Source organism: Pieris napi, chromosome 23 (genome assembly GCF_905475465.1).
Source record: "Pieris napi chromosome 23, ilPieNapi1.2, whole genome shotgun sequence".
Classification (NCBI taxonomy): Eukaryota; Metazoa; Arthropoda; class Insecta; order Lepidoptera; family Pieridae; genus Pieris; species Pieris napi.
In genome coordinates, this window is record NC_062256.1 from 5,912,620 (window position 1) to 5,938,681 (window position 26,062).

At 33.3% G+C, this 26,062-nt stretch overlaps 1 protein-coding gene and 2 long non-coding RNA genes across 6 annotated transcripts; 2 read left to right on the forward strand and 1 right to left on the reverse strand.

Moving 5' to 3' along the window:
* Window positions 1-1,287: 1,287 nt before the first annotated feature.
* LOC125061287 lies at window positions 1,288-2,454 on the forward strand. 3 transcript variants are annotated; one of them, XR_007119019.1, is made up of 2 exons: window positions 1,288-1,525; window positions 1,634-2,454. It is a non-coding gene; the product is annotated as an uncharacterized LOC125061287 (long non-coding RNA). The 3 variants fall into 3 exon arrangements; XR_007119018.1 differs by having other exon boundaries at window positions 1,288-1,484; XR_007119020.1 differs by having other exon boundaries at window positions 1,288-1,477.
* Window positions 2,455-3,172: 718 nt separating this feature from the next.
* On the reverse strand, window positions 3,173-3,564 carry LOC125061288. Its single transcript, XR_007119021.1, has 2 exons — window positions 3,508-3,564; window positions 3,173-3,204 (listed from the first exon to the last, which is right to left on the reverse strand). It is a non-coding gene; the product is annotated as an uncharacterized LOC125061288 (long non-coding RNA).
* A 5,464-nt stretch (window positions 3,565-9,028) lies between these two features.
* LOC125061279 (homeobox protein CHOX-CAD) lies at window positions 9,029-25,582 on the forward strand. 2 transcript variants are annotated; one of them, XM_047666636.1, is made up of 4 exons: window positions 9,029-9,453; window positions 11,841-11,855; window positions 23,127-23,272; window positions 24,534-25,582. In XM_047666636.1, the coding sequence occupies exons 1-4, from the start codon at window positions 9,126-9,128 to the stop codon at window positions 24,777-24,779; spliced, it is 735 nt and encodes a 244-aa protein (XP_047522592.1). In that variant the 5' UTR covers window positions 9,029-9,125; the 3' UTR covers window positions 24,780-25,582. The 2 variants fall into 2 exon arrangements, with proteins under 2 accessions (XP_047522592.1, XP_047522593.1); XM_047666637.1 differs by lacking the exon at window positions 11,841-11,855.
* The last annotated feature ends 480 nt before the right edge of the window (window positions 25,583-26,062 follow it).

Below are 26,062 nucleotides of genomic sequence, written 5' to 3' on the forward strand. Positions count from 1 at the left end.
TCTTCTCGCACTGCGCCCACTACGACGACGCAAATATTCGAGTAATAGGGAATATCAATAAAATTCAAATTCGTCTCAAGAATTGTTTTCTACTGTCTTTTTTATCATCACATTACGTTAACTAAAAGGTGTTTTTTATTAACTTATTAAAAAGTGCAAAATAATAAAATAATCCCAAAATTAGGAAAATCCAAATTTACAAACGTCACCATTATTCGAAACGTAATGTGAGTTGTGACGTCATGTGACACATCATTGGAACTATCGGCCTCGATATTCATATGTGTTGTAGGGTTAGTGAGAAAATTAGTTTAAACCTGTATTTCTGTGTCCATTTTAGTGTATCTAGGACGATGACTGAAAATGTATGTATTATTAAAATTTGGTGTTTGACCAAGTAATTAAACACTACGTGTCAGGTGACGTTAAAGCAAAACATCGTGCGAGTCAGCGTTTAAACGGCTCAAATTTATTCATTATTCTAAATTTTATTTTGAAACATAATTTAGTTACTTCGATGACTATTTTTATGTAAATAATTAAAAAAAATATTTACAAAATTTATGCATAATGTCGCCATGCAAATAAAATTGTATTCAAATTATAATAAATAAAGTTTAGGATTTTTTTTCAAAAAGGAGAAGAGATGATTTATATATGATTTAAATTCATAATAAATTAATAGTGTAATTGTATCCTAGAGGGCTAAGCTAAGGCTCTAATTATACGCTCTCATAAAACTATTATTTAACTTCTCTGTTTAAATAAATAATTATTCCAATTAGTTATAAATTATAAATAACTATAATATATATAATAATACAACATATATGTTCACTTGAGTGAGAATCCATATAAGGGTTTAAGATGGCAAACTTTTCAATCATAATATAAAGTATAAAGGGTGGGTCCCAAACATGTAATTTTACATATTGTATTGTGTGTCAAATATTCAATTCGTCTATGGCAACATTAAGTTCAGGTGTGATACGATTGAGACTAAGATAGAATGAGCTTGTCAGCTGTCAGAATCCAGAGGTAAATTTTTCCATTTCAATCATTTTGTCAATAGATGTCGTACTTGATGCGCTGAACGAATACGATTGAATGGAATACAAAATATTAACTAACAGGGGGTCTAGCCATATTGGTGTCGAAAAGTATTCTACATACACTACCGCTTTTGCGTAATTGTACTGTCGAAAACGCTTCGTCCGTAGCCAAGAGGCATGTCGATACATTACCGCAAAGTCGACAGCGTAGATGCGAGCTGCTGTTCGTAGCACCTTATTCCGTCATATTGTCTCTGGATTAAATGTATTGCTAATGTCACTTTTATAAACAAATAAAAGTTAAAACTACAATATTATTGTAAATTTGCAATAATTGCAAATTCCAATTATTGGAAGCTGCAAAAGGGACATTAGAATGTCAGCAAGGTCGGAACAATTTTCGATTTAAGTGGAATTTCCGGAAGGTGCAAAGTGAATATATGAATTTTAATTGCATGTTTAAATTAATTATGGTTTGTTTCATGTTTTCTCAGAAATTTAAGGCTACAAATAAATACAATATTTTGAAATTGCATAATCGCGATATATAATAAGTAGTACTCATACTTTGATATTTTTAGGATTTGACCTCACAACTAATCTGCATAATGAAGAAGCAACATATTTTGTTACCGCTTAGAAGAAACAATAGAAATAGTACTGTGGATTGATAAATAAAGAGAGAAAATAAGGTTGACTAGAAGTTGATAAGGAATAGAATGATAGTCCAAGGAATTAAAAAACAATAGAAAAAAAACGTAGACTAGTGTGAACACTGAAATTAGAGTTTGATTTAAGCTTTAATTAGGTTTGGTGTTTGTGCTTGAACATTTTTAAAGTCAATTTGTAAGCAGATTTATATATAAGTGTAGATTTTATTAGTGATTTGCTACTAGTTGGAATTATCTCTGTCTATGTCCAACAAACAATTTCAGTTTAAGTTAGAGTCATAAAGGTTGATTGTTTATAATATATTTATACTTTTAGAAAGTGAGAATTGAAAAACAGCAAGTACTCAATGAAATGAAAAGAGGGATTAATAAAAATTATAAAATAGAAACTTAGTCTGGTATGAAATTATAACCCTTAATCAACCTTTGATTCCATATTGATGCTCCAACATCTTAGATATAAATTTAAGTTTGATGCTGTTTTTAAGTTAATATTTATGTCTATTAACTTTTGGTTATATCAGTGATTTGCTACTAGTTAATATGTTTAAGTAAGAAATGAATAAACATTGTATGTTATGTATTTGTCAGTTTTATTTTTGGTAATTTACCTATGTCTTCTTTGGTAGGAAAAGCCATTAAAGTGGTTCACAATATTAGTTTATTTTACAAGAATATACAGATAATGCATATATGAATGACCCGTACCTACTAATAGTTAGGAATATTAACCAAAAGGTAGCAAAATAAAAATGTTTCAGTTATGGTTATTTTTTATTAAATTAAGGCACCTTCACACACACCTTACATCTTCCTTAACATAATGCAGTCTACATAGAAAAATAAGCATATGTAACAACTTATTAAACAATACAGACTACTACTAAACACACACAGGTGCACCAAATTAAATGCATTACTACCTAATGTAGATGTATTCATATTTATATATGTAGATAATTAACTAATAAATGTAAGTGTTAATTTGCAGCAATATCAATATCTTGTTTGTGTGCTGTTATATACAAAAAATTGTTCAATTCATAAAACCTAACATTATATATTGTGACAATTTCATAAAATTACTATGATACCTACAGTTACTATGAATACATCCTGGGTGATTAAAAAAATAGTGATTGTTTCCTTAACACAACAATTGTAAATAATAATAGTTATTGTAAAGATATAATTCCTCCCAAAATCTGCAAATGCAGATTGTTTATAATAATACCTCATTAACATTCAAACTGCTGAACTTATTAAAATTAAATGTGGAAGAACATAGTTTCAGTTACTGTTTCCTGTTCTTGAGGTAATGTTACTAAACCAACCATTATTTCATACTCCATTTGTCTTATCAAATTCATTTTCAGGTACATAATATAACACTTAAATTAATTAAAAGATAAGACTTTAATAAAACTTGTCCATTTGTGTTTTTTTTAATACTTTTAGTTGTCATATTAGCTTCTCTTTTTCTGAAAATAAAATATTTTGGTTAGTACTTTGATCAAATAGAAAACTGACAAACTAAACTGTAAGATTGGTCCAAGGTTTGTTAAATAGGTAACTTTAATATTAAAACTCTTTACTTAATTCTAAACTTAAAAATATACTTAATTTGTCACTTTGCTGCTTATTGTCAATTAAAGTTTTTAATAACCAAACAATGTCAGTAACTCCCAAGGGACTTGAACTCAAACTTCTCATTCATTAACAATATTATAATAATTTCTCTAGGATATTAATTTATTAAATAATTAAAGAAAATATCTGCTTACCATTACTTAGTATTGCTCACTAGATTTTATATTTCCAAAGTTCATGAAGTATAAATCCACTTTATTTGATTAATTTAAATCAATATTATATCATTAGCTCCTATTATAATTACAATAAAATATATTTAGGACTTCTAATTATGTTCATTAGTGACTGCTTTCTCATCTGAAATATACAAATAAAATGTACAATCATTTTACTTTGTGATTACATAATATATGCAATATTAAATGGTATATGTATTTTACAAATTAAAGAACAATTTCAAAAACAATTTTAAAATATCAATAAAAGATATCCAATATAACTAGGATTTACCTCTACTAATTTGCTTGATATTTTCATATTTATCTGTGTCTATTATGTTATCCTCGCATTGATTCATAGAAAAACGAAAACTCTTAACTTAAAAATATTAATTCTAGTTTAAATTATTATAATTACACGAGAACGTTAAAAAAAGACAGATAACATATTAAAACCATTTTGTTAAAACGTCCAAAATATTACATGTTTTTAAAACGGTAGCCATTAAAGATGGCAATAGTTGTACTGAATTATTGCAAACAGCAGCTTTTGAGATCACGCTAAAACATGGCGGAGAAACGCCGTTTTTTCTACACTGCCGAAACATTAATTGGCCGTTGGCTACCGAATAGCGTAAGCGTTAATGTGTGTCTTTTCGTAGCACTGTCATGGCGTCGCTTATTGTATCCCGACTCACGCCTTTAGGGCCTAGGCTACCGACTGTCGACACAAGCTGTCATTTTCATACAAATTTAGTTTTCGACTTTCTACATACACTACTGTTAAGCCATCTTGGCTAGACCCCTAATTTAATTAGTGTTTTATTTAAAATAATAAAAATATCTATAAAAAATCATAGTATTTTTTAGCGGAATATTAGTCTGTAGGAAAGTTTTATTACTTACAATCTTTTCTTACTTAAATTTCAAGACTAAGCTTTTGCTTATTTTTCCGAGATCTCGGAGACTGGACCCACATTGCAAAACACCGTAACTATATATGCAAAAGTTAAATATTAATACATAATTAAAATAAGGAAAAGGGAAACATATGGGGGTCATAGTTCTGGGTAAGTCTCGTTTCTAAATTTCCCACTTAACACTAAAACGGTGTCACGCAGTGGAATACACATACAAAAAAAAATTCAATAGGTAATCGGATGAAAGAGTTCACTATCATCGCTAATGAACGTATAAATTTAAATCATAGTTCTGGTGCACATTATATTATAATTAATAATTTATTTGGTATGTAGCAAGCTTGATTGTTGAACAAGGGCCATAGAAAACAATTTCTCTTAGGGAAAAGACAATCACATACTAAGTAAGCCATGTAAATATAGCAGCTATAATATAACACATAATATTATTAAATTATTAACAGTAGATATAAAATCTATGGTCTAAGTAGATATAATATCTATTATCTAAAAACGTAGGTTTCCCGCCATCTGTACGTTAAGACATTTTAAACTACGCGACGGATAATGCGCTTTGTCAGTACATAGATTCACAATGGTTATGTCGTATGCATCAGCGGTAAGGTCACACAGTCAAAATATTTTTATAAGACCGTATATATAATATCCAAGAACATCACACGCGCGTGTTTGTGTTCATAATTAGTAGAGTAATTTGATTATTTTGTCGGAGATCTTTGTTATTGTCTGTTGAATGAACTGACAGAAGTTTTACTATTTGTCAGTGTCTATAGTTATTTTTTCCTTTCTTAATTGTAATCGTTCGTTTAATTGCAATTTATTGTTTATCTTATGCGTGTATTTTAAGATTTTTTTTTTGATTTAGGGTCTCCTGTTAAGACTAGATTATAGTTTTTTAATAAATATTATAGCGAAAACTTTCTTTAGCGGTTACGCTGTGAGTTTTCATCATTGTTTTGATTATTTGTCGCCGCTTTTTCTCTTATTACCTACTAGCTAACCTTTGACACATGCCTGTCATTGCAGATTATTAAATCACATAGCATATTAGCCTACAGCCGGTTGCACCGAAAACTAAGCTATGCCAAGGCTAAACTAAGCTATGCCAAGCAAGCTAGGCTAAGCTAAGCTAGAAATAAATAGCGTGCACACCAACAGCTAAGCCAAAGCTCAGTCAGTGTGGCGAAGGATGTGCAAATGGTGTGCGGGGAAGCGGGAGGGGCTTAGCTTAGCTCGTGTAGCTGCGCATCGGCATACACAACTAAATTAGCTTCGCATATTTTAGTTAGCTCACATAGCTTAGTTCGCATAGTTTGCGGTCTGCACACAAGTATGGAAAACTGCGTCAGCTATGCGAGCTAAGCTAAACTAACTTAGCTTAGCTCTTGGTCTGCAACCCGTTGTAAAAACACCACACGACACACTTTTTAATTGAATAATATTAAGTTGTTGTAGGTACGTGGTAAATATTGTACAGGGAAAATCCGTGTAATTTAAATACAGAAATAGGCATAATGAACGGTTAATAATTTATAACTTAAATTGATTATATGCCATACCAAGTTTCATAATTCGATCTATAATTAGATTAAAAGAAATAAGGATCGTCAGTAAATGAGATCTAAGTAAAAATCAAAGGAATATTTAAACAATAGTTTTTATTACCTATAAACAGATGCGTGCCTTATCGCGGAATCCATTGATCTTTACCCAAGGTATTCAGGTAGAAATAGTACTTTTTTTTTAATGGGATCTCGCTGTTGGCCTTTAAGGGCCTTTACAGCTCAGCTCTGGGTATTTTGGCGAGCGCTGCTTGTCCGGAATGGGAGAAATAGAACGAAAAACAGGTGAACTTTATTACTTGTATAAACCATATAATGCCTTGTTTTTATTTATCACCCTTTTCAAATAATTTATCGAGATATGAGTGTTTCAAATTAGGTAGGCATTAATTATATCACTTAGTTAACTTTGAACTAAATCATATTTACTTAAATAAAACAAAAGGCAAACATTAGCTTAGTAACGAAGTACTAAGCTAATGTTTGCCTTTTGCGTCAGAAGATATAACTATCGAAAATTCAAGCAAAAAAAAAAATTATTTGTATACATTTTCCACACTTAATATTTTAATGACAATTAAATTCATTAAATTCCTAATATATCTTCCGTTTTCCCTCCCTCTAAGTCTGGGAAATCTAAATTTATATGAACACTTAAAAATTAGTTTGCCAAAGAAGTTTCACTTCTGACATGTGTACTTTGTATGCACGCACTTTTTTCTTTCTTTCTTAGGGCTTAAGATAACGCAATCGCGAGTCCTGGCATTGAGTGTCCATGAGTATCACCTACCTAACATCAGGTGTTCCATCCTGCCCGTTCGCTATCTGTTCTATAAAAACAAAGGACCCAAAGAATTTTCCAGAAGTACCGACTTTTTCTAAAATAGATTGAATTCCCTACGTTTCTTCATATTAACATTGTGCCTAGAGGGTTCTGTAAACCGGCGCCCTTTGCTATGGTGATGATGGAGTAATAGTTGAGTGCACCTTCCTCTCAGGAAACAGTAATAGTAAGGAACAGCTGAATTTTACTGTAGATTATATTTTTTCTATCATACCTATGATAAAAGATTTTCGAAGAGAGCGTAGGTACCAATTCTTAAAAGGCCGGCATCTCACAGCGGTATTCGCAGTGGCGGTCGCGCTCAAATCAGTCGTGAAAAGCGTGTTAAACAGAATCGCAAGGCTGCATTATGAGTGTCCATGGCCGACAGTATTACTTACAGTTAAATTACCTACCCGTTTGCCCCTTCTATAAAAAAAACTATCACTGTGGAGTATGTTTTTTTTTGGTTTAAATGTGTCAACCCTGAGTCGAATCACGGCTGTGCACAAATGGAGGCTAAGTGCGTATCCTCTCGTACTATAAAGAAAACTATCGTGAGTGGTATGCCATAGACCTAAAATTGTGTCAGGCAGAGAAGGCGTATTTAAATTTTTTTTTAAAAACAGAAATCTAATAGCCAATACCTAGGGTTATAACTGGTTTTTTATTTATTATAGGTACATATATAATAAAAGCGTGTAAAGACGTCTTGCGCTTGCTCATGTAATACTGCGGTTGTCTCACTACTATAGGAGAGTTATGGAGAAGATAATTAACACACATGATACTATAACATCCCTGTAAACCGCCAGTTTTGGAGTAATCGGCACCAACTATTAAAAGCACTTTCCCGTCTTTACCGTATCGGCCTGAACGGAGATAAAGGTCAAAGCTTATAGAAGTATATACCTATGTAGTATGTATATAATTTAATATTTTATAAAGTATTTATTCTATAGATTCGTTTTATAAATATTAATTTTAAACACACGTCCGTCGTTCGACAAGGTAAGGCAGTTTTTGCCGCGCACCACCGCTGTATGGAACCAGCTGCCCACTGAAGTATTTACAAACCCATTCGACTTAGGGTCCTGAAAATAGCGTACCAATTCTTTAAAGGTCAGCAACGCACTTGCGGGCGATCTGGCAATGTCAGTGTCCATGTCACTTAACGTCAGATGAGCCTCCTACCTGTTTGCCCCCTATTGCTAAAAAAACCGTCGTATATAGTTATAATGTTTTGAGTCATATACTTATCGTAGTATATTATGTATTATAAAGATTTTTTCAAAAGTGCATAACTATTGTGTGCCTAAAATAAATTTCGCACAGACTTTAAATTAGCTTTTTATTTAAATCATAATTGTAGTCAAATATAATGGAGGTAATTAATTAACTTTTATGAAGTAAAAACAATAAATCATATCCCGTATTTATGGTAAAAGGAATCCGAATGTCTGTGGTTGAATTATGTAGATTAACTAGTTTTTTAACCATCTTATTAACCTAAGAAGAAACTTAAATCGTCTATGTGAGTAAAAAACAGAAGGTTGCTAAATAAATAAATCACTGATAAAAATGAAAGGATTTTAACTCATTAGTGACAAAAACGTTGTTTAGCTAGTAAATTATCTTCCATAACACATTTTATTGTCATTCAATAAAATTCATCAGAAAATATACCTATCACTAGCTATCATAGTGAATTTTTGTAATCTATCATCTCCGTGTTAGCTAGCTATTTTATTTATTAAGCAACGTTTGGTACCAAACAATTAAAGTACCTAAGTCTACTGTAGCTATAATATAATATTAATCAAGAAATTTACTCTTGTATCAATCACTATAAGTAGATATCAGTATTAATTAAAGTTCGATTTAAAATTAATATAAAACACACGTCACATTTTATTTCTCTTAAATGCATACATGCAAATGAATCACACCTTGTGCTATTAACGACAATCCCTTTGTGAAGGAAGTTCGAAATTCGAATTCATTACGCGCGGTGTCCATTATTTTTGTTTTAATTAGGCAAATTGTATTGGGGCGCGACTGAGTCATTTTGCGAGGCGGAGACTAAATCGAGCGTTGCGATTGGTCGAAACGCCTCCGCCTTCCGCCCCTCTAGTCACAATCTCGTGGCTGGCTCCGATCGCGGCTCAACGCCTCAGTCTGCGGACGTCTCGCGTTGCTTGCTAATCGAGCAGTGCAGTGTTGTGACAGCCAGTGTATGTGCGATGCTAGGACGGTGATCGAGAAATGGTGAATTACGTTAACCCGCTGGCCATGTACCAAGGCAAGGGCGGGCAGTACGCGAGTGGCTGGTATGGCTGGCAGCACCAGAACTTTGAGGAACAACAGTGGTGTGCATGGAATGGAGCCCCAAGTGAGTGGCCGACGGACCCACATCATTTCAAGCGGGAGCCCGGTGAGAGAGATATGGGGGAGATGCCGTCACCGGCCCGGGGAGACCTGGCAAGCCCAGGAGAAGGTTCCCCCGGTTCCAGACCTTCACAGCCACCGGCCCCACCTCGTTCCCCATATGAATGGATGAAGAAACCGAGCTACCAGTCACAACCTAACCCAGGTATATATTTTTTTTACAATTTATCAATTATTTATTGTTAAAACAAACATTTTATGTACTTCATTACCTACATGGATGCTACCCACAAAGTGTGATCGCTTGGACTGTTACTAAGATTTCATAAAATATTTCGTTTCCCATCTATAAAAGGGTTAGGTATAAAATATCGCCTGTAAAAAAAACTAGTCATAGGTTATCTATAATATAATTCATAGACGATAAAATAAAAACTTCATAGTGTTCTATAATTTATATCTCTGTTCGCATACCCTAAAAGCTACGTTATAAACAATGGTTTACTCGGCGTCATTTTTCCATAAGTAGGTATATCATATCAAAACGAGATATCAAGACAAATGAAAAACGACAAATTAATTTTATAATTAACCTTAGTTCTCTCAATAGTTGTAATTTGTTTTCTGTATATACATTTTTATATCTTCGTTTTGGACACTAGCTAAAGTCACCGTCGGCAAGCGCACAGAGAATATTTTGACCGCTTAAAATTATGTTCACAATACCGTCGGCATAATAAAAACAAAGTGTAAACTTTTATAATGGCAATAAACAGCTTAAAAGTATCGTAAACGTGCAGTTTTGTAATTGTTCTATATTCTAAGAAATGTCGGATACTTTTGGTGGGTTTTCGAGAATTTATATTGAATACAGTTAATTAGGACCGGTTAAGGGATAGTTTAGAAGCAAGTTTCGACGTTTCTAGGTTTTTAAAAGACCTATCTTTATTTTATATATATTATATGCTTTACTAAAAACATACTGTAGATATATTTCGTATGTGTAAAAGATATTACAACCGATCCGATAATTATTTTAGAATTTTTAGTGTATACATTTTTAAAGAATTTGATTATTTATTAATTAGATACTAACTTTAGTTAAGTACCTAACTACCTTGTTATTTTATATGATACAATTACAAAGATGACATCTAAAATATTGAAATCACTGCAAATTGTATGCGAAACTAAATATCATACATTGAAATTCAACTTATACCTACCTATTGATATACTTTCATTTTTACTATAAGTAGGTAAAAATAAATAATATTTTTATATATAAATGTGATTTATATTTTCTGTGATACACGCGACAATCAAATACAACATTATACCTACGTTGCTATTCTCTTAGGTTGGTTGATGCGTTAAGTCGGTCGCAGCGCCAGGTTTCAAAAGGTTTAATACCAAAATTCTTGACATCCAATTATGTAATATGATTTATATTTAATGTAGAATGGAACAACTTCCCTGGATTTAGTTTCAGTGGATACAGGCCTCAAAAAGATGATCACGGAAATCTAAAGTTCGTCCAACTCGCAGGTCTTAATCGCTGTTTAATATGTCAAACTGCATACATATTAGTTAGACAGATATAAACTATTCTCATTATTACGATTAATATTACTTGTGATTAATGTTTTGGTATACGGGCCTAAGTTTTAGCCGCACTAAGATATTCTAACATCCACTTTAAAACTGGCCACTAAGGCGCCCATTATACTTACATCAATTTAGATTGTGTCAATGTCAACGGTTGGATGCGTTCGAGTCAATACTAGTCATAAATATGTATATACTCTTCCTTGAATATAGTATATCTACAAATGGGCTAGATGGTCGACAAATAATAAAACAAATAGGAAATAAAATCTAATCTATTATATTACATACGCACATATGACGCGTGCGATAGATTGCTATTTTTGCTTCATAAACGACACACAACATGCCACATTTGTTTTTATAATCTGTGACCTTGACTGGTCAAATAGCCAAACCGATATCCAGGTTTGGCTATGGCTGCGTGGCAAATTGCAATTATTTGGTTCTTTGTAAGTCTCGATTATAATTGCGCACTGTTACCTAGTTTTACAACAGCAAGATGAAAGTGGTATTTTTAACAGTTTATCTTGTTATAGTATTCAAAGGATACGTTCTAAACTATTTATTAGGTTCAACGAGTATGTTTTATCACATTTGGTTGTGTGTAAAACCATACCAGTTTGAATGTTTTAAGTAGTGCATTTTAATAAATAATGTAATTTACTGAGATTATAGAATAGAAATCGCAACTTTGAGATGTCAATTGTCATTAGTGAAATTTGTCTATGGTCAGTTTTTAATACTTATACACATCCTTATCCTAGTATTTGTCACAATATAATAATCTATAAATGTTATTTATGTTGCCATTAAAACCTCTAAAATAGTTATTAATGTTGAAATTTCCCACGTTACTAAAAATATTGTTGCAAACAATTTATTGATACAGTTAAAAAGATATTTTTAATTGCAGTTTATGCAAATCTGGCCATGAAATTAATTAATTATTTATTTATTTTTCATGTACGCTCAATGACGAAGGAATGTTAATAGTCGGTACGTACATTTTTATTGATGTATTTATATATCTTAAATAATAATGAAGTTTACGTATTCTTATATATTATTACTCAATTGAAAATAATGTTCCTAATTTCTATTTAACAACTTTATTTGAAAAATATTGTATATTTATATTACATAAAATAGTGTATCTATGACTTATAGGCCTACAAAACATACAAACACATATACCTACATTATTTACATGGCTGGACATTAGTTTGTGACACAGGGATTGCGTTTTATGAAAGAATTTTCGAAATCCAATAGATTTTTTTACCAAAATCTCTCTTCAGTCGGTAGCTCATGTCTAAGCGTTCTGATCAGCAAGGAAACACCTGGACAATCTATTTCCACCGGTTCCTGTCCAGCACCTCTCTTATAACAGTGTACAGTTTTGAGGACGATGAGTCTTTCACTTGATCGATCCATCTGGTTGGTGAATGGCCACGTGATCTTCTGCCTTCTTCATCAACCACGATCAGTTTCTCCAAGTTCTCATCGCCTGTGCGCATTGTATTACGAAAATACTAATCTATAAATACTAGTATAATTATAGATAGTTGATTATTACGCATAGATATTAATCTATTGCAACATAATTTTAAATCATAAATTCCATAAAACATTCCAACAATTACATTATTTTATGCTTAGCTGTAACGTCTGCCTAGGGAGATGGTATGGTGTGAACAATTAATCCGGGAAACTGCGGAATGGAAGGGGATAACCCCCGGCGACAATCACGGGAAATGGCGCCCGCGGGAATCGAACAAGTTAAATCTTTGCCAACTTTGTCCGGAACTGTAATTGTACTTAGTTTGTCTTATTTAGTGCAGTCTGCAGTTCATGACTATTATTTAAGAGGAAATTAAATTGATCTGGAATTTTGATATCAATGAATAGGATTTAATACACATAAGTGTAGTCAGTATAGTCATATATTGATACATTTTCTGATAATAATTTAGTTACGTATCTAAATCTTTCACTTTGTCCATGCGGTGATCGCGAGTTATCTGACAGTAGAAACAAAAATATACTCTATTAGCTATTGTTTATAAAATAAATGCAAAATTTTTAAATATGGAACCTATACTGGTCTTGTCAAACACTGTAAATTACAAGGTATATAATATATATTTAAATTTCGAATTCTAATTCAGATGCCACTTTTAAAACACAGACAATATTAAAAATACAAATGAAAATTTAAATTTCGAATTCTATTAAAAGGCAATTTTAACACGACGCAAGACAAGTCGAAACAATTTAGCCTGCCCTTAATGCTACTAAAAAATATATATTTATAGTCTTGCATTAATACACGATTCAATACTAGGTTCATGTTTGTCAAGCCATTGTCTCAGTCACAATAGTGTAGCACTATTTGTCTATTTATTCAAAGTGTTTGCCCGTCTCAAGGAAATTCTCCGTTCAGCCAATGAGATGACGATCCATCAATACTAGAATGATACTAATAATAATTCTGAGAGATTTCTATTAACTAATGGTACATTAAGACTGAAATGAGGGTGAAATACAAATTGACCAAGTATAAATTCTTTATTAACCTTTCCTAAGTACATAGCTATTGTATCATCATATTAATATTATTACCTACGATGTTTTACTAAACTTCTAAAACGGAATCTCTCGCTACGGATGTTAATAATATAATATTCGGGTTTATGTCTGCTAAACGTTCTGTGTCTTAGGGGTTTTTATTGTAACACACAAACGCGAGCTTCAAGTGCTAGCAGTACCTACGTGATCGCTAGAGGTTTTCTCTAGTATCGAAGTCCAAAGGTCAATAATAAAAGAATATTCGTTTGACTGCTAAATCTTTTATTTCACACTTCAAAACTCCTTTTTGAAGTTATACTTAGGCGCGTTATGAAAAATTTATGATAGTGAAATTTTACTATGCGCGCGCACCGTGACACAAAATTAACAGAATGAAGTTGCCCACGGAGGATGCTACGGCATTGGACATAATTTAAAAACAACATTCGAATAATAATAGAACTTATGTTACACTTAATGTAAGAGAATAATAATAAATATTTATTTATTTAATTTTTCAAATGTAAACTGAACTTTATTGACTATAAAGACTCCTTTTCCAGTCTTTGATTATTTAATCGTAATAAATTATTTGCATGCAATTAAAAACTAATTTTAATAATGCCAAAGAAGTATAACTTCTTTTTCACCCTTTTTTTTAGTTCTAAACACGCTCACGAGTCACGTTGCGCTACTTAAGGTTTCAATACAAACATGTATTCTTTGTTATTTATTAACTAATTTGTTCCCACTGAGTAACACGATAATATATCTGTATTGTACCAAAACTGTCACCCACTAATGTATCAATGTATAATAGAAAACAATGTCGGTCACGCAGTGGGGAGTCAACGGTAGTAAACAGTAGAACTCGCCAAGCTTATTCTTCCATCAATAATTGTCTTCATTATTTGTCGTTATTAGTTTCGCACTCAAATCTTTTTTGTCGTTCAATCGCGGAAATGTCTCGCAAAGACGGCTGGAGTTAGGCAATAATTTAGGCTATTTTCTTAAAATATCTCATGGATAAACAATAATCAGAATATTTGGAATCGGGTTTTGAGTATTTGTTACTATACAAATCAGTATAGCCAATCAGAACCAACGCGAGCTTCTAGTGCTAGCAGTACCTTGTGAGTTATGGGTAAAGGCGTACGGAGTCCAAAGATCACTATGGGTCGTTGCGCCAGAGTCAACTAAGATACAATAAAATAATTACGCACGTTGAACGAGATGTTTCAAAGTGCTAGTGCTTAAAACGTTTCCAGAGAAGCCCTAAAGACCATAATGTTTAGATTTAATTAAAATAATTACACACAGTATAATTTTTAAGGGGGAAAACTATTATTTGGTACTGACGTAATATGGAGTATTCTGCCAACTTATGTTACTTTGAATATAAGGGTTTTTACAAGGAGTTAAGTCTCTTGGTTTTTTCCTACTCGAAGTATATGCGCGAACCAAAACTAAATAAATTCTTATTATTGGAATTAATGTAATAAATCAGTAACATGCTGGAAAAGCATATTACCTACCGCAGCCCAAGAATAGCTACCTCTGAAAATTATATATTACACATATAATATTATTAATATTACATTATTTATGTACATACACTCGGCGTCAAAAAAATCGCACCTTTCTTAAAATTCGTGTCAAGCGATTCTTTCGTGTCAAGATCCTTCCTGTACCCTATCATTATTAGTATCATAGAAAAGCTCAATTAATAAGCTTTCAAAAAAATAATCATTTGTTTACGGAAAATCAAAAACCACAAATCGCCAGCACTTTGATTAAAAAGTGGCGATGTACGCGTTTGGAGGCTCACTAATTGTACAACCCTGGACGCGTATAAAACGAGGGGGTAAAAGTCAATTATGGGTTATTCGCTATCCAGACGTTACAAAGGTCACACCTGAAGAGCATCGACAAGAAAAAACCCAGTGAAAATGGATACCATGGCAAAGAAGCAGTTCAAGTGGTGGCCCTACAGCAAATCGGCCTACGACAGGTTGAAGTTTCTCGGCAACTGAAAATCAGCCGATTTCGAGTGCAACGGGTATACCAATGGTTCCAAGAGACTGGAGGTTACATCAGGAGACATGGATCCGGGAGACGTCGCTGCACTACCGTCAGAGGTGATCGCTCCATTGTGTCGACGTCTTTGCGGAACTGCTTCTCCAACGCTGTGGAGCTACAGCAGCGGCTTTGAGCTACTCGAAGGACAGCTGACAGCGTCTCCACTATCAGAAGAAGGCTGTGAGAGAAGTATTTGCTGCCCCGGAGAGCTGCTACAGGCCCCCAATTGACTGGCATCCACCGGACGAAAAGGAAGCGATTTTACGAAACGCACGTGCCGCGGACATTCGACCAGTGGAGGAATGTCCTGTTCTCCGACGAAACCCGAGTGTGCCTGTACACTAACATCATGCGTAAGAGAGTCTACAGGCGACCAGGGGAGCGTTTCACACCAGCCTGCACCGTGGAAACCGTCGGGTATGGAGGAGGATCCTGCATGTTCTAGGGCAGCATTTCTATCGACGGCAAGACAGACCTCGTGTGCGTCTCCAGAGCTGGAGATGGTCGCGGCCAGGGGTCTCTGACTGCCCACCGGTATATCACCGAGGTTTTGGAGGAGCATGTGATCCCATGTGCAGGTTTTGTCGGCGCCAACTTCGAGTTCATGCACGACTTCGCCCGGTGCCACACAGCCTTGATTGTCAAGGACTACCTACGTCGAGTTGGCATCAAGGTTATGGACTGGCCAGCAAGAAGCCCCGATCTCAATCCTATCGAGCACCTCTGGGATGAGCTGAAACGGCGAGTTCGGGCCCGTAATCCAGCACCTGCCACTCTCGATGAGCTTCGAGATGCCGTCATCGAGGAGTGGGACACCATTCCCCAGGAACACGTCGTGATGCTCATCAGGTCCATGACTGACCGCTTGGAAGCTGGTCGGAGGGCTAGAGGAGGCAACACTAGGTTTTAAGACAAGTTTTTAAGGATTTTCATTGTTTATTTTTAATTTTTGTATTGTTCCTTTTATTTGTAATTTTGATCAGAATACACATTGTTTCACATTTTCCCAGAATTTTCTTTTTTTATGGGGGTGGTGGCCAATTTCCTACAGTTTTCAAATAAGGGATTTCATTAGCTTTCAAATGATACTAATAATGATAGGGTACAGGAAGGATCTTCGGAGTTATAATCGCTTGACACGAATTTTAGGAAAGGTGCGATTTTTTTGACGCCAAGTGTATTTAAATACACAGAGCGCATATTCATTTTGTTTCATCACCAACAGGGAATTTATTTTGTAATTATTAGATAGGTACCTACTTTAAACGGGTTTTAATAGTTTTGGACTAATTCCCCATTAAAAATATATTCTTAATATAATTATATATATGTATAATAAATATAATATATACGGACTTAAGCATAGTTTACGGATAAAACACGGTGTTTTTAATGACTAAGGTAGATCTCTTTTTGTTCTTAATCAAAGCGAGCGTTCAAGTATTACGTAACGAATTTTGGAGGGAGGGGGGTCCTTTTGTAAAACGTTACGATGCGGGGCGGGGATTGAATTACGCGTTACTGTTAATATTATTCGACTTTCCAGTACTTAACAAAACGTAATGGTAACTTTTAGGTATAAAGAGCCACTAGGTGGTCACGAAACGTTTTATTACTTGGGTACAGAAAAACGTTACGGCGCGTTACACGGGGGGGGGGGGTCAATAATATCCAAAAATTACGTGACGTAATACTTGAACGCTTCCAAACCTAGTGCTTAGAGAAGCACGGTTATATTTAAATTATGTACTAAAAGATTCTAAATATTCTATCAATACAGAAGGAAATCGAAAACACTCAGATTGTTGAAGATTTCCACTTCGTTATCATTATCGGTGACCGCGCCTCGTCCATCAAAAACGTATTACAGGCTTACAAGAAGGTATGAGATAGTGTTCCTCAAAAAGACCGCTATCTTATCACGATTATTTATTTGGACTTTACCGACAAAGCTGTAACATCCAAACATAATGTTCGACAAGCGATTTGCGTATTATTTTTCAATTAACGACTTCATAGAATTTGCATGAATGAACCTTATCGATTGGTCTATTATCTTGAGTGGACCGGATTATATTCGCTTTAAATGTTTTAAGATCAACAATTTTCATATAAAATATATAAAGAATGTATATAGAGATATGTGTGTATTTTATTAATAACAATTGAATATATACAAAGAACGGTTCGGTAGCCGTTGTTACACAATTTTATATCAAAACTAGCTGACCCGGCAAACGTTGTTTTGCCATTTGAAATAATATGTAACATACATATTATTTCTAGTAAACATTTTTTTAGTTCAATCAAAATAACTGTCTTCTATAATAAAAAATTGGGGTTGATCGTAGAGGGATGAATTAGGGGTTGTATGTATTTTTGTATGCTGTATCATAAAAAAAATTGTCTAAAAAATTAAACTTTGGGGTAGTAGCCGAATCTCAGACTTACTGAATATGCATAAAATATTTCATAAGAATCGGTCGAGCCGTTACGGATGTAACGAAGTATGTTCGTGACACGAGAATTATATATATAGAACATAAGCCCTGAGTACATACCTGGTTTCCATATATTCTTAACATGAAAGGCACACAATTGTCAGTCGTAAGAATATGGAGAAAATTAGTTAGGTAACAATAAGAGAGGTTAGACTGATACTACTAATACTTGGCCTTTACAAAAGTATAGAATAATAAAAAGTTAGGACGGATATAATTGGCAAAAAGCTAATAAAAATTAAAATGAGTCTAGTATAACGCAAACGAAACAAAAGCAAGTTATCAAATGACGATCGGCCGAGTTAAAATATAAATCCTCATCAAAATTTATGAAAATAAAAACATGATAAACCAATTAGAAGAACGAGCAGAATAACAGTATTATGTTGGTGGTGGACATATGAAATCGGATTTCCAGCATGGTTACCTCCGGCAGCCGCGTTTTGCATGATGAGGGTCTCTTCATTAGAACTTTTTCCTTCCATTTTCGGAAACGATTATTTTCTCGCGAACGTCTAAGCCATAGAAATAATAAAACTTCACTCTCTCCATTGTAATATCGAATAATTTCGCGACGCGCAAGATTCCGCTGACAGGGTCGCTATGTAAGGTTTGGTTTTGGACCGAGTTATTAGAAGTGAAACGTACGAGTGTTCGAATAATACTCTATGTATTCACGATAGAAATCATATTATATAGGTTTACATAAAGTAGGTTATACATACAATGCGATGAATGTTTCATACATATGTATTTCGTACAAATATAATAGCAATAAAATGTGTTCTTTGCCTGTATTCTAACAAAATCGCGATTGCAATTCGTGAGACCGAAAGGTATTTTAAATATGGAGAATTTTTGAATTTGGAATAGTAAAATGGCGGCTGAGATGAGGTCTGGGGCCACTTTATCTAAGCGTATATTTGCCTGTGATAAGGCAGTTCTATCCGCCCCAGGCCGACGCCCGCCCGCAATGTTTGTTTACAAATATTTTCTCTGATTCAAATGATAACTGTTTTGCTATTATAGATATGTAAGAATTAATTTTCATAAAAAAGGCTTTTAGCGACTTTAAATTCCTGTTTATGTTTTAAGCGGTCGCCGCACGGCGATCTGCAGTTTCCATACTAAATTCATATCCGCAATACACGGACCGCTCGAGCAGTCTATGGCCCGCTTATGGACCGCTTAAGCGTCAAATAGCAATGTTTTGTCTTTATCACTCTCGTGTCAGTTTGCTAGTAAATAACCGTGACACACGAGCCCTGATTTATGAATTAGTTTTTTGTAGGTATAACGCAATGAGCATGTTTAAAGTATTAAAAAAATAACTATTCATTTTAAAAAGTTGCCTTTTTTGTTCCGTTTTCCTATATGAACGTTACTTGAATAAATATTAAGATCCGTTGGCGATATATAATTCTTACATATAATTAAAGTTACATAAAGATAACTTAACAATACTATAAAAACAAATGCACATCAGTGTTTCTATGCGCAGTTTCATCATCGGACGTCGAGGCAGAATACGAAATTACATCCTTTCCATTTTGTTCATCGTTTAACAATTGACTGTTATTGCAGTTTTGGGCGCCTTATGTGGAACTAGCTGCCCACTGAATTTCCGAAAGTAATAAAAACTTGAGGTCCTTCAAGGAAAGAGCGTACCCACTTATAAAAGGCCGGCTACCGGCTAGCGACCGCTCTGGCGTTGAGTATCCACTATCCATGTCATATCATTTAACTTCGTATTAGCCTCCTGCCCGTTTGCCCATACATATTTTTTTTTCATGAATAAAGCTTTAATAAATCGCAACGTTATACAATTTAAAAGCTAAAAAAAATATTATCTCTTCAAATTTAGATTGATTAATATGGTAATGCACCATGAGTCTATTCTCGGTTACCTTAAAAATTAACACCTTCCATCAAAACCGCATCTTTCTATAGACAGAGCGCATATTCATTTTGTTTGCATCCCCAACAGGAAATTTATTTTGTCATTTTAACGTTCAACGTGTTCAACGTATTGAAATTATTTTCAAAATAAAGTATGTAATGGCATTTAATTAAAAAAAGTAATTGCTTTTAGTCACAATTTCCCTTTAATATAATAAGATATTCTTAAAGCAAGTCCATTGGTATACAGCCGGGGATCGAACCTATGACCTCAGGGATGAGAGTCACACGCTGAAGCCACTAGGCCAACAATGCTTCCCCTTTGAATAGCTAGACTAATTCTTTGTCGGAGGTAGCTGCCACTCGTGGATCTCATGTGATGTCTAATATTCCTACTAATATATATATTAATATATATATGTATATTAAATAAATATACATATGTATATATATATATATAAATATATATTCAGATCTAGACTTGTGACAAAGTGTGTGTGTAACTTTTCTATTATGTACTGATTTAGAAAATAAAAACTAACACTAAAATTATGAATCTTGAAAATTGTTTAAGCTATCGCGGAATATGCTTAAAAGAAGTATTAAGAACATCAATAGCGCTATAACCGGCATCATAAGCCCCACATGACCACCCTCTCGTACACTTTCACATCTCACAACATAGCCGAATTAGGTACTTAGTTAAATGTATTTAATAATTTGTATTTCTTCATTCGTAAATGTTTGAACCTTATTATTATGTATTCTATCCTTGACTATATGTTTAGTCTAATTGTTTTTTGTTGTATATAATTTATTTCAGCTGTAGGAATTAGAAATAATGAATTAAATTAGTTTTAGAGTCCAAAGCTTTAGGGAGCTTTAACAGTGAAGTAAAACATCGTGAGACCGGCTTGCCTTTGACTCATTTTGTGTGTTAGGCATGATCATGAAACAGATACAAAAATCTGAGGCCCAGACCTAAAAAGTGTAGCGCAACTGATTTTTTTTATATTTCAGAGTTAGGTTTGTGGGCTTGACTAAGTCCGTGGTAACTTTTCCAGCATTACTGATTTAGAACATTCATTCAAATTACTAAGAACTAATTCAGTGTGTTCCTAAAGCACAACTAAACAAGCAAATTAATGTCTGCTTTGCGCATGTTCTAGTAGGAAAAACCTAAAGGCTTTTACGCATCTAACGACTTAACTTCTAGTACAGCCCGAAATATTCATAGTAACATACGTTGGCAGAATACTCCATTTTATCTCAGTAGGAGAAGAAATAGTTTTCCCCCTTAAAGCGTCATTAACCATGATAATAGTTTTAAAAGAATATCACAGTATCTGCGTAGCGTATGTCTCTAAGCAATCATTACACAATTGTTTTAAATTCCACATTTCTGTCGTATGTGACAAACATAATTTATGAAGTTCCTAATACCAAGATAAGAATTATTTACACACTCAGAGTACACAGGCACCTCAACTCTTGTGTCAACAGATCTACCTATCTTGATTTTACACGTTGAGAAATCAACAGATAAAAAATGTAAATAGAAATTAACATTTTCTTAACTGAAAATGTTCACGAATTTCCTTTTTGAAGTTATACTTCTTTAGGCGCGTTATGAAAAATTGATGAGAGTGAAATTTTACGATGCGCGCGCACCGTGACACAAAATTAACAGAATGAAGTTGCTCACGGAAGATGCTACGGCATTGGACAGAATTTAAAAACAACATTCGAATAATAATAGAATTTATGTTACACTTAATGTAAGAGAATAATAATAACTATTTATTTATTTAATTTTTCAAATGTAAACTGAACTTTATTTATAATGACTCCTTTTCCATTCTTCGATTATTTAATTGTAATTAATTATTTGCATGCAATAAAAAACTATTTTTAATAATGCCAAAGAAGTATAACTTCTTACAAGCGTACATAAGTACACGCACCCTTTTTTTTTTGTTTATTGTGTCTGTACACGAGCAATAACTGATTTCCTCATATTCTACATAGTGACGGATCTGACTAATAGTTAACTTTACAGGGCAGCCATTTCAAAATAATATTCAGTTATTATGAAAATTGGCATTAAAGCAAACAAAATAAAAATAATAACATTAAATTACACAGTTATCCGTCACTTTACCGACTGATTAATTTGAAATTTAAAACACATGGAATATTTTTTTTATGTAGCCGTAATATTTAGTCAATCTAGTATCCAAATATAATAAAAAGTGGATTTTAGATTCTTTTCAAATACGACATTGTTCTACGATCATGACGATTTGTATTTTGTAGTAATTGAGTTTTTTTACTACATATTGTTATATCTATTAAATTAATTAAATATTTAGTCGATATAGTATGCTACTTCCAATAATGTCGACTAATATTTTTTAAACTCTTATATTTGGCTTCTTCAGTGTGGTCCTCGGTGATCCTTTACTAAGCCCACCACTGCGGTGCCTCTGTAGTCTACTTGGATTCATCTTATCAGCTTCATTCTACAGCTGGCTATGTCTCTAGTTTTGTCTATGGTATAAAATAGTCAATAAACATCTAAATAATCATAAAATAGATAAAATAATTTAGATATTGTTTTATCTACTTGAATATGGGAATTTAAGTATATAAAACAGAAGAACTAGGGGTCTAAACACAAAAACCTATATCTGTACACACATAAAAAAATGTGAATGTAAAGAAATTATAATCAAATTGATATATTTAATTACTTTATAGCAGACTTGATTTATTTGACTCGATAAAATTACATAAATAAATGATCATACTTAATTATAAAAACAATATATCAATAAAAACAATAACTAACCTTAAAATATAATAACTAAAATATATTATTTAAAAAAAAAGAAATAATTATATTACTTAGATTCGATTCTATGGAGATTTTTATTATTCGATTACTCGTGTTAACTGATGTTTTATTTAATTTGTTTGTTAGAGACGATGTTTGTTAAAGACGCTAGTTTTGACCTGTCATTTAAATTTGAATACGAAGATTTTTTGTAAGAATACTTTGGATTGATTATAAATAGGATAAAAGTGATTGTTTTCAAGTAAAATAACAACCTCTAAATGTTGTTTCTTAAAATACCTATATAACAAAAATTAAGCGTAATGTTATATACATACCTAAAATTATGCAATAAGTACTAAATACGTAAACCTTTTGTTACAGGCAAGACAAGAACAAAGGACAAATATAGAGTGGTATACAGTGATCATCAGCGGTTAGAATTGGAGAAGGAGTTCCACTACAGCAGATATATCACCATCAGGCGAAAGGCAGAGTTAGCCGTCAGCCTTGGACTTTCTGAACGACAGGTAAGCAATGTTTTTAAAATAAAGGATTATGATCTTTATGACATTTTACTACCTGAAGGAGTTCAAAGTAGGATCTAGACAAGCTAATATAATATTTATTCTTTGGGCATACGGTTCAAATTTCGTTGATGCTGTCGCAAATCGAGCAATGGACGTTGTATTGAGAATTCTTGAGGGCGTGCGTATATATAGAGGTGCTCAACCAATAATAAACCTATAGGATTAAGAAATAGAGTCAAATATCTATCATTTTATACATTTAACGTTAAATTATATCGCAGTGGTATTTATATCATATTTATTTAAACATAAACCGACGTATCATAGCCCACGGTAACCTTATTTTATTTATTCATATATATATTATTGCCGTCGGCCAGCAGACTCAAAAAATACGCGCTCTTTGTACAGACTGCAAAAAAAATTCTCGTGATAGAAATTTGTGTCCAAAACCAAGGGTTGTAGCGCCACTGGTTTTTCAAAGATTTTCCGACGTTTGTAAACAAACTCTTTGAATGTCGTTATATAAGTTAGAAGCCCCAAATCTCTATTGTCAATAAAAGTTTTTAAACGGAAATGCGATGTCGTTAAACGAATCGCCAAACTTGCGTGACTACCGTAGTTATACGTTAGCCAGTATTTGTTCTTCTTTCATTTACCTTGTTAATTTATTTTAGTATCATAAATAAAATGAAAACTATGTAAAAATTGTTTATTTAGGTAATCCAACGAATTTTCATCACATATATACAAATTATACTGAATTTAAAAGCTAAACCCAACGCGTGCGTTTAATTTGGTCTTAAGGAATCCATTTAACCTATTTAGAATACCCGTTAAGAGATAATATACACTATATTATTAAGAGGAAAGATTTGATTGTTTGTTTCCATCGAATAGCTCATTCTAGGACTGATTTGAAAATTATTCACCTATTAAACACTACGTTATCCCAGATAAACATAGGCTATTTATATTTTCAAAAAGTTATTAATGAAATTACAAAAGTGTTAACCAATAAAAATTCCTTAATCGCGCACGCTGCGGAGACTATTGACAATAGAGCAAAGTGATGTACTACTTTATATAAGTAATCAATATCTACTAAAAATTCCCGATAATATGTCATAGATTATAGAACGTCGTGCTACGACCGAATTAATACGGGTGGAAGCGCAAAGTATAGGTAGTTTAATACGTGACTAAAATACATCATATTACATAGAATTATTAAACATATTAATATGCAACATTGTTACAGGTAAAAATATGGTTCCAAAACCGTCGCGCTAAAGAGCGAAAACAAGTCAAGAAACGCGAGGAGGTAGTGATGAAAGAGAAGGGCGATCACGCCTCACTCCAACACGCGCAGTTACACCACGCCACAATGTTGCATCACCAACAGATGATGAACGGCATGATGCACCATCACCACTACCATCAAGGCGTTCTTCAGGGCGTGCCCGAGCCGCTGGTGCCTAGCGTTGCACCCGTCCCCTTGCTGTGACCGCAAAGTGAAGATTTCGGTGTTTTTGACACTTATCAGTGACAATTGACCAGTGTAAGCCCATGGGCGTTGTGCTTTAAATTCCTCTTATAAAGTGATAAACGTAGTGCAATATTCTCACCGTATGCTCGTGAGTATATACTCTCTGAGGTTCAGGCTATTCGTTAGTTCCGTTCCCTCGTTATTTAATACCTCATCACGAATTAACGAAAGAGCTGCGCCTCAGAGACGGACAATCACAGCCTTTTATAGCTTAGTATGTGCCTAAACGGTTTCGCCTTACGGCTGTCTTGAGCCAGTTAGATAAGCGTTTAATTTAATGTTCCATTGTAAATATAGAAATATATTTTTTATATAATACATAAGTATGACCTATTGCTTCTCAGTGGCACTTTTGTTTCCCGCTTAATAAATTACAGAGCTTTCTAGAATCTCTTTGAAAATGTATTCAAAATTGTAAAGCATTATTGGCATTGAGAATTTGCGTTTGAGATTATCTTAGTTATAATTGTAAATATGATTTATTTAGACTGGATACATTGCTTAGCCGTCGGTTAAGTTATTAAAATGTATTAATATAAATAATTTATTCATCAATTTGATGTCAATGTTTTGTTGTTGGCAAGCGTAATGCATCAAACGACACTTGGTAAACGTGACGCAAAATTACGCTTGTCTGCGTCGATAATCATAAACATGTTTCCTAGACATTGTATAGTGTGTTAATATTGTTTGGAAACACTTATGTAAGAAGCACCTACACGAAACACATTTGATAAACTAAATAAATTCATGTTATTCAATAGTGTTTATATTTTTTCCCACACGTTTTATTAAAGGCCTATTTATTTTAGTTCACATCATATATAATGTATCTACAGTAATTGACAAGCTATTTATTCTAAAATACATGACATGGTGAAAAATGTTCTTCCAATTTTAGATGTTACTAGTAATTTTTTGCTTAACAATGCGGATTAGGTTTCAGATAGGCATTTAACAATGCTTTTTAATTGATCAGCCCTTTACCGAATATATCAAGCTCTGGATAAGTAGTGTTTATTCTATTATATTAGCGAAGAATTCGAATGAGAGGTGCCTGAACTCCTAGGTTGGTTCAGACGGAATTTGGAAAAATTCTGCTGATTGTGAACCTTGGGAATATATAAGGGACGACAATTTTACTATTCTGTATTTGACCATAAGAACGTAATACCTTCTTGATCTCAGATCGTACAGTGACATCATTTTAAATTTCCTAAGTCGCTGATGGTACGGCCTAA

Excerpts from the sequence above, each read along its gene's own strand:
- LOC125061279 (XM_047666636.1), top strand. The coding sequence starts at position 9,126 with ATGGTGAATTACGTTAACCCGCTGGCCATGTACCAAGGCAAGGGCGGG. Across the intron at positions 23,273-24,533 it reads TTGGACTTTCTGAACGACAG|GTAAAAATATGGTTCCAAAA; the intron begins GTAAGCAATGTT and ends ACATTGTTACAG.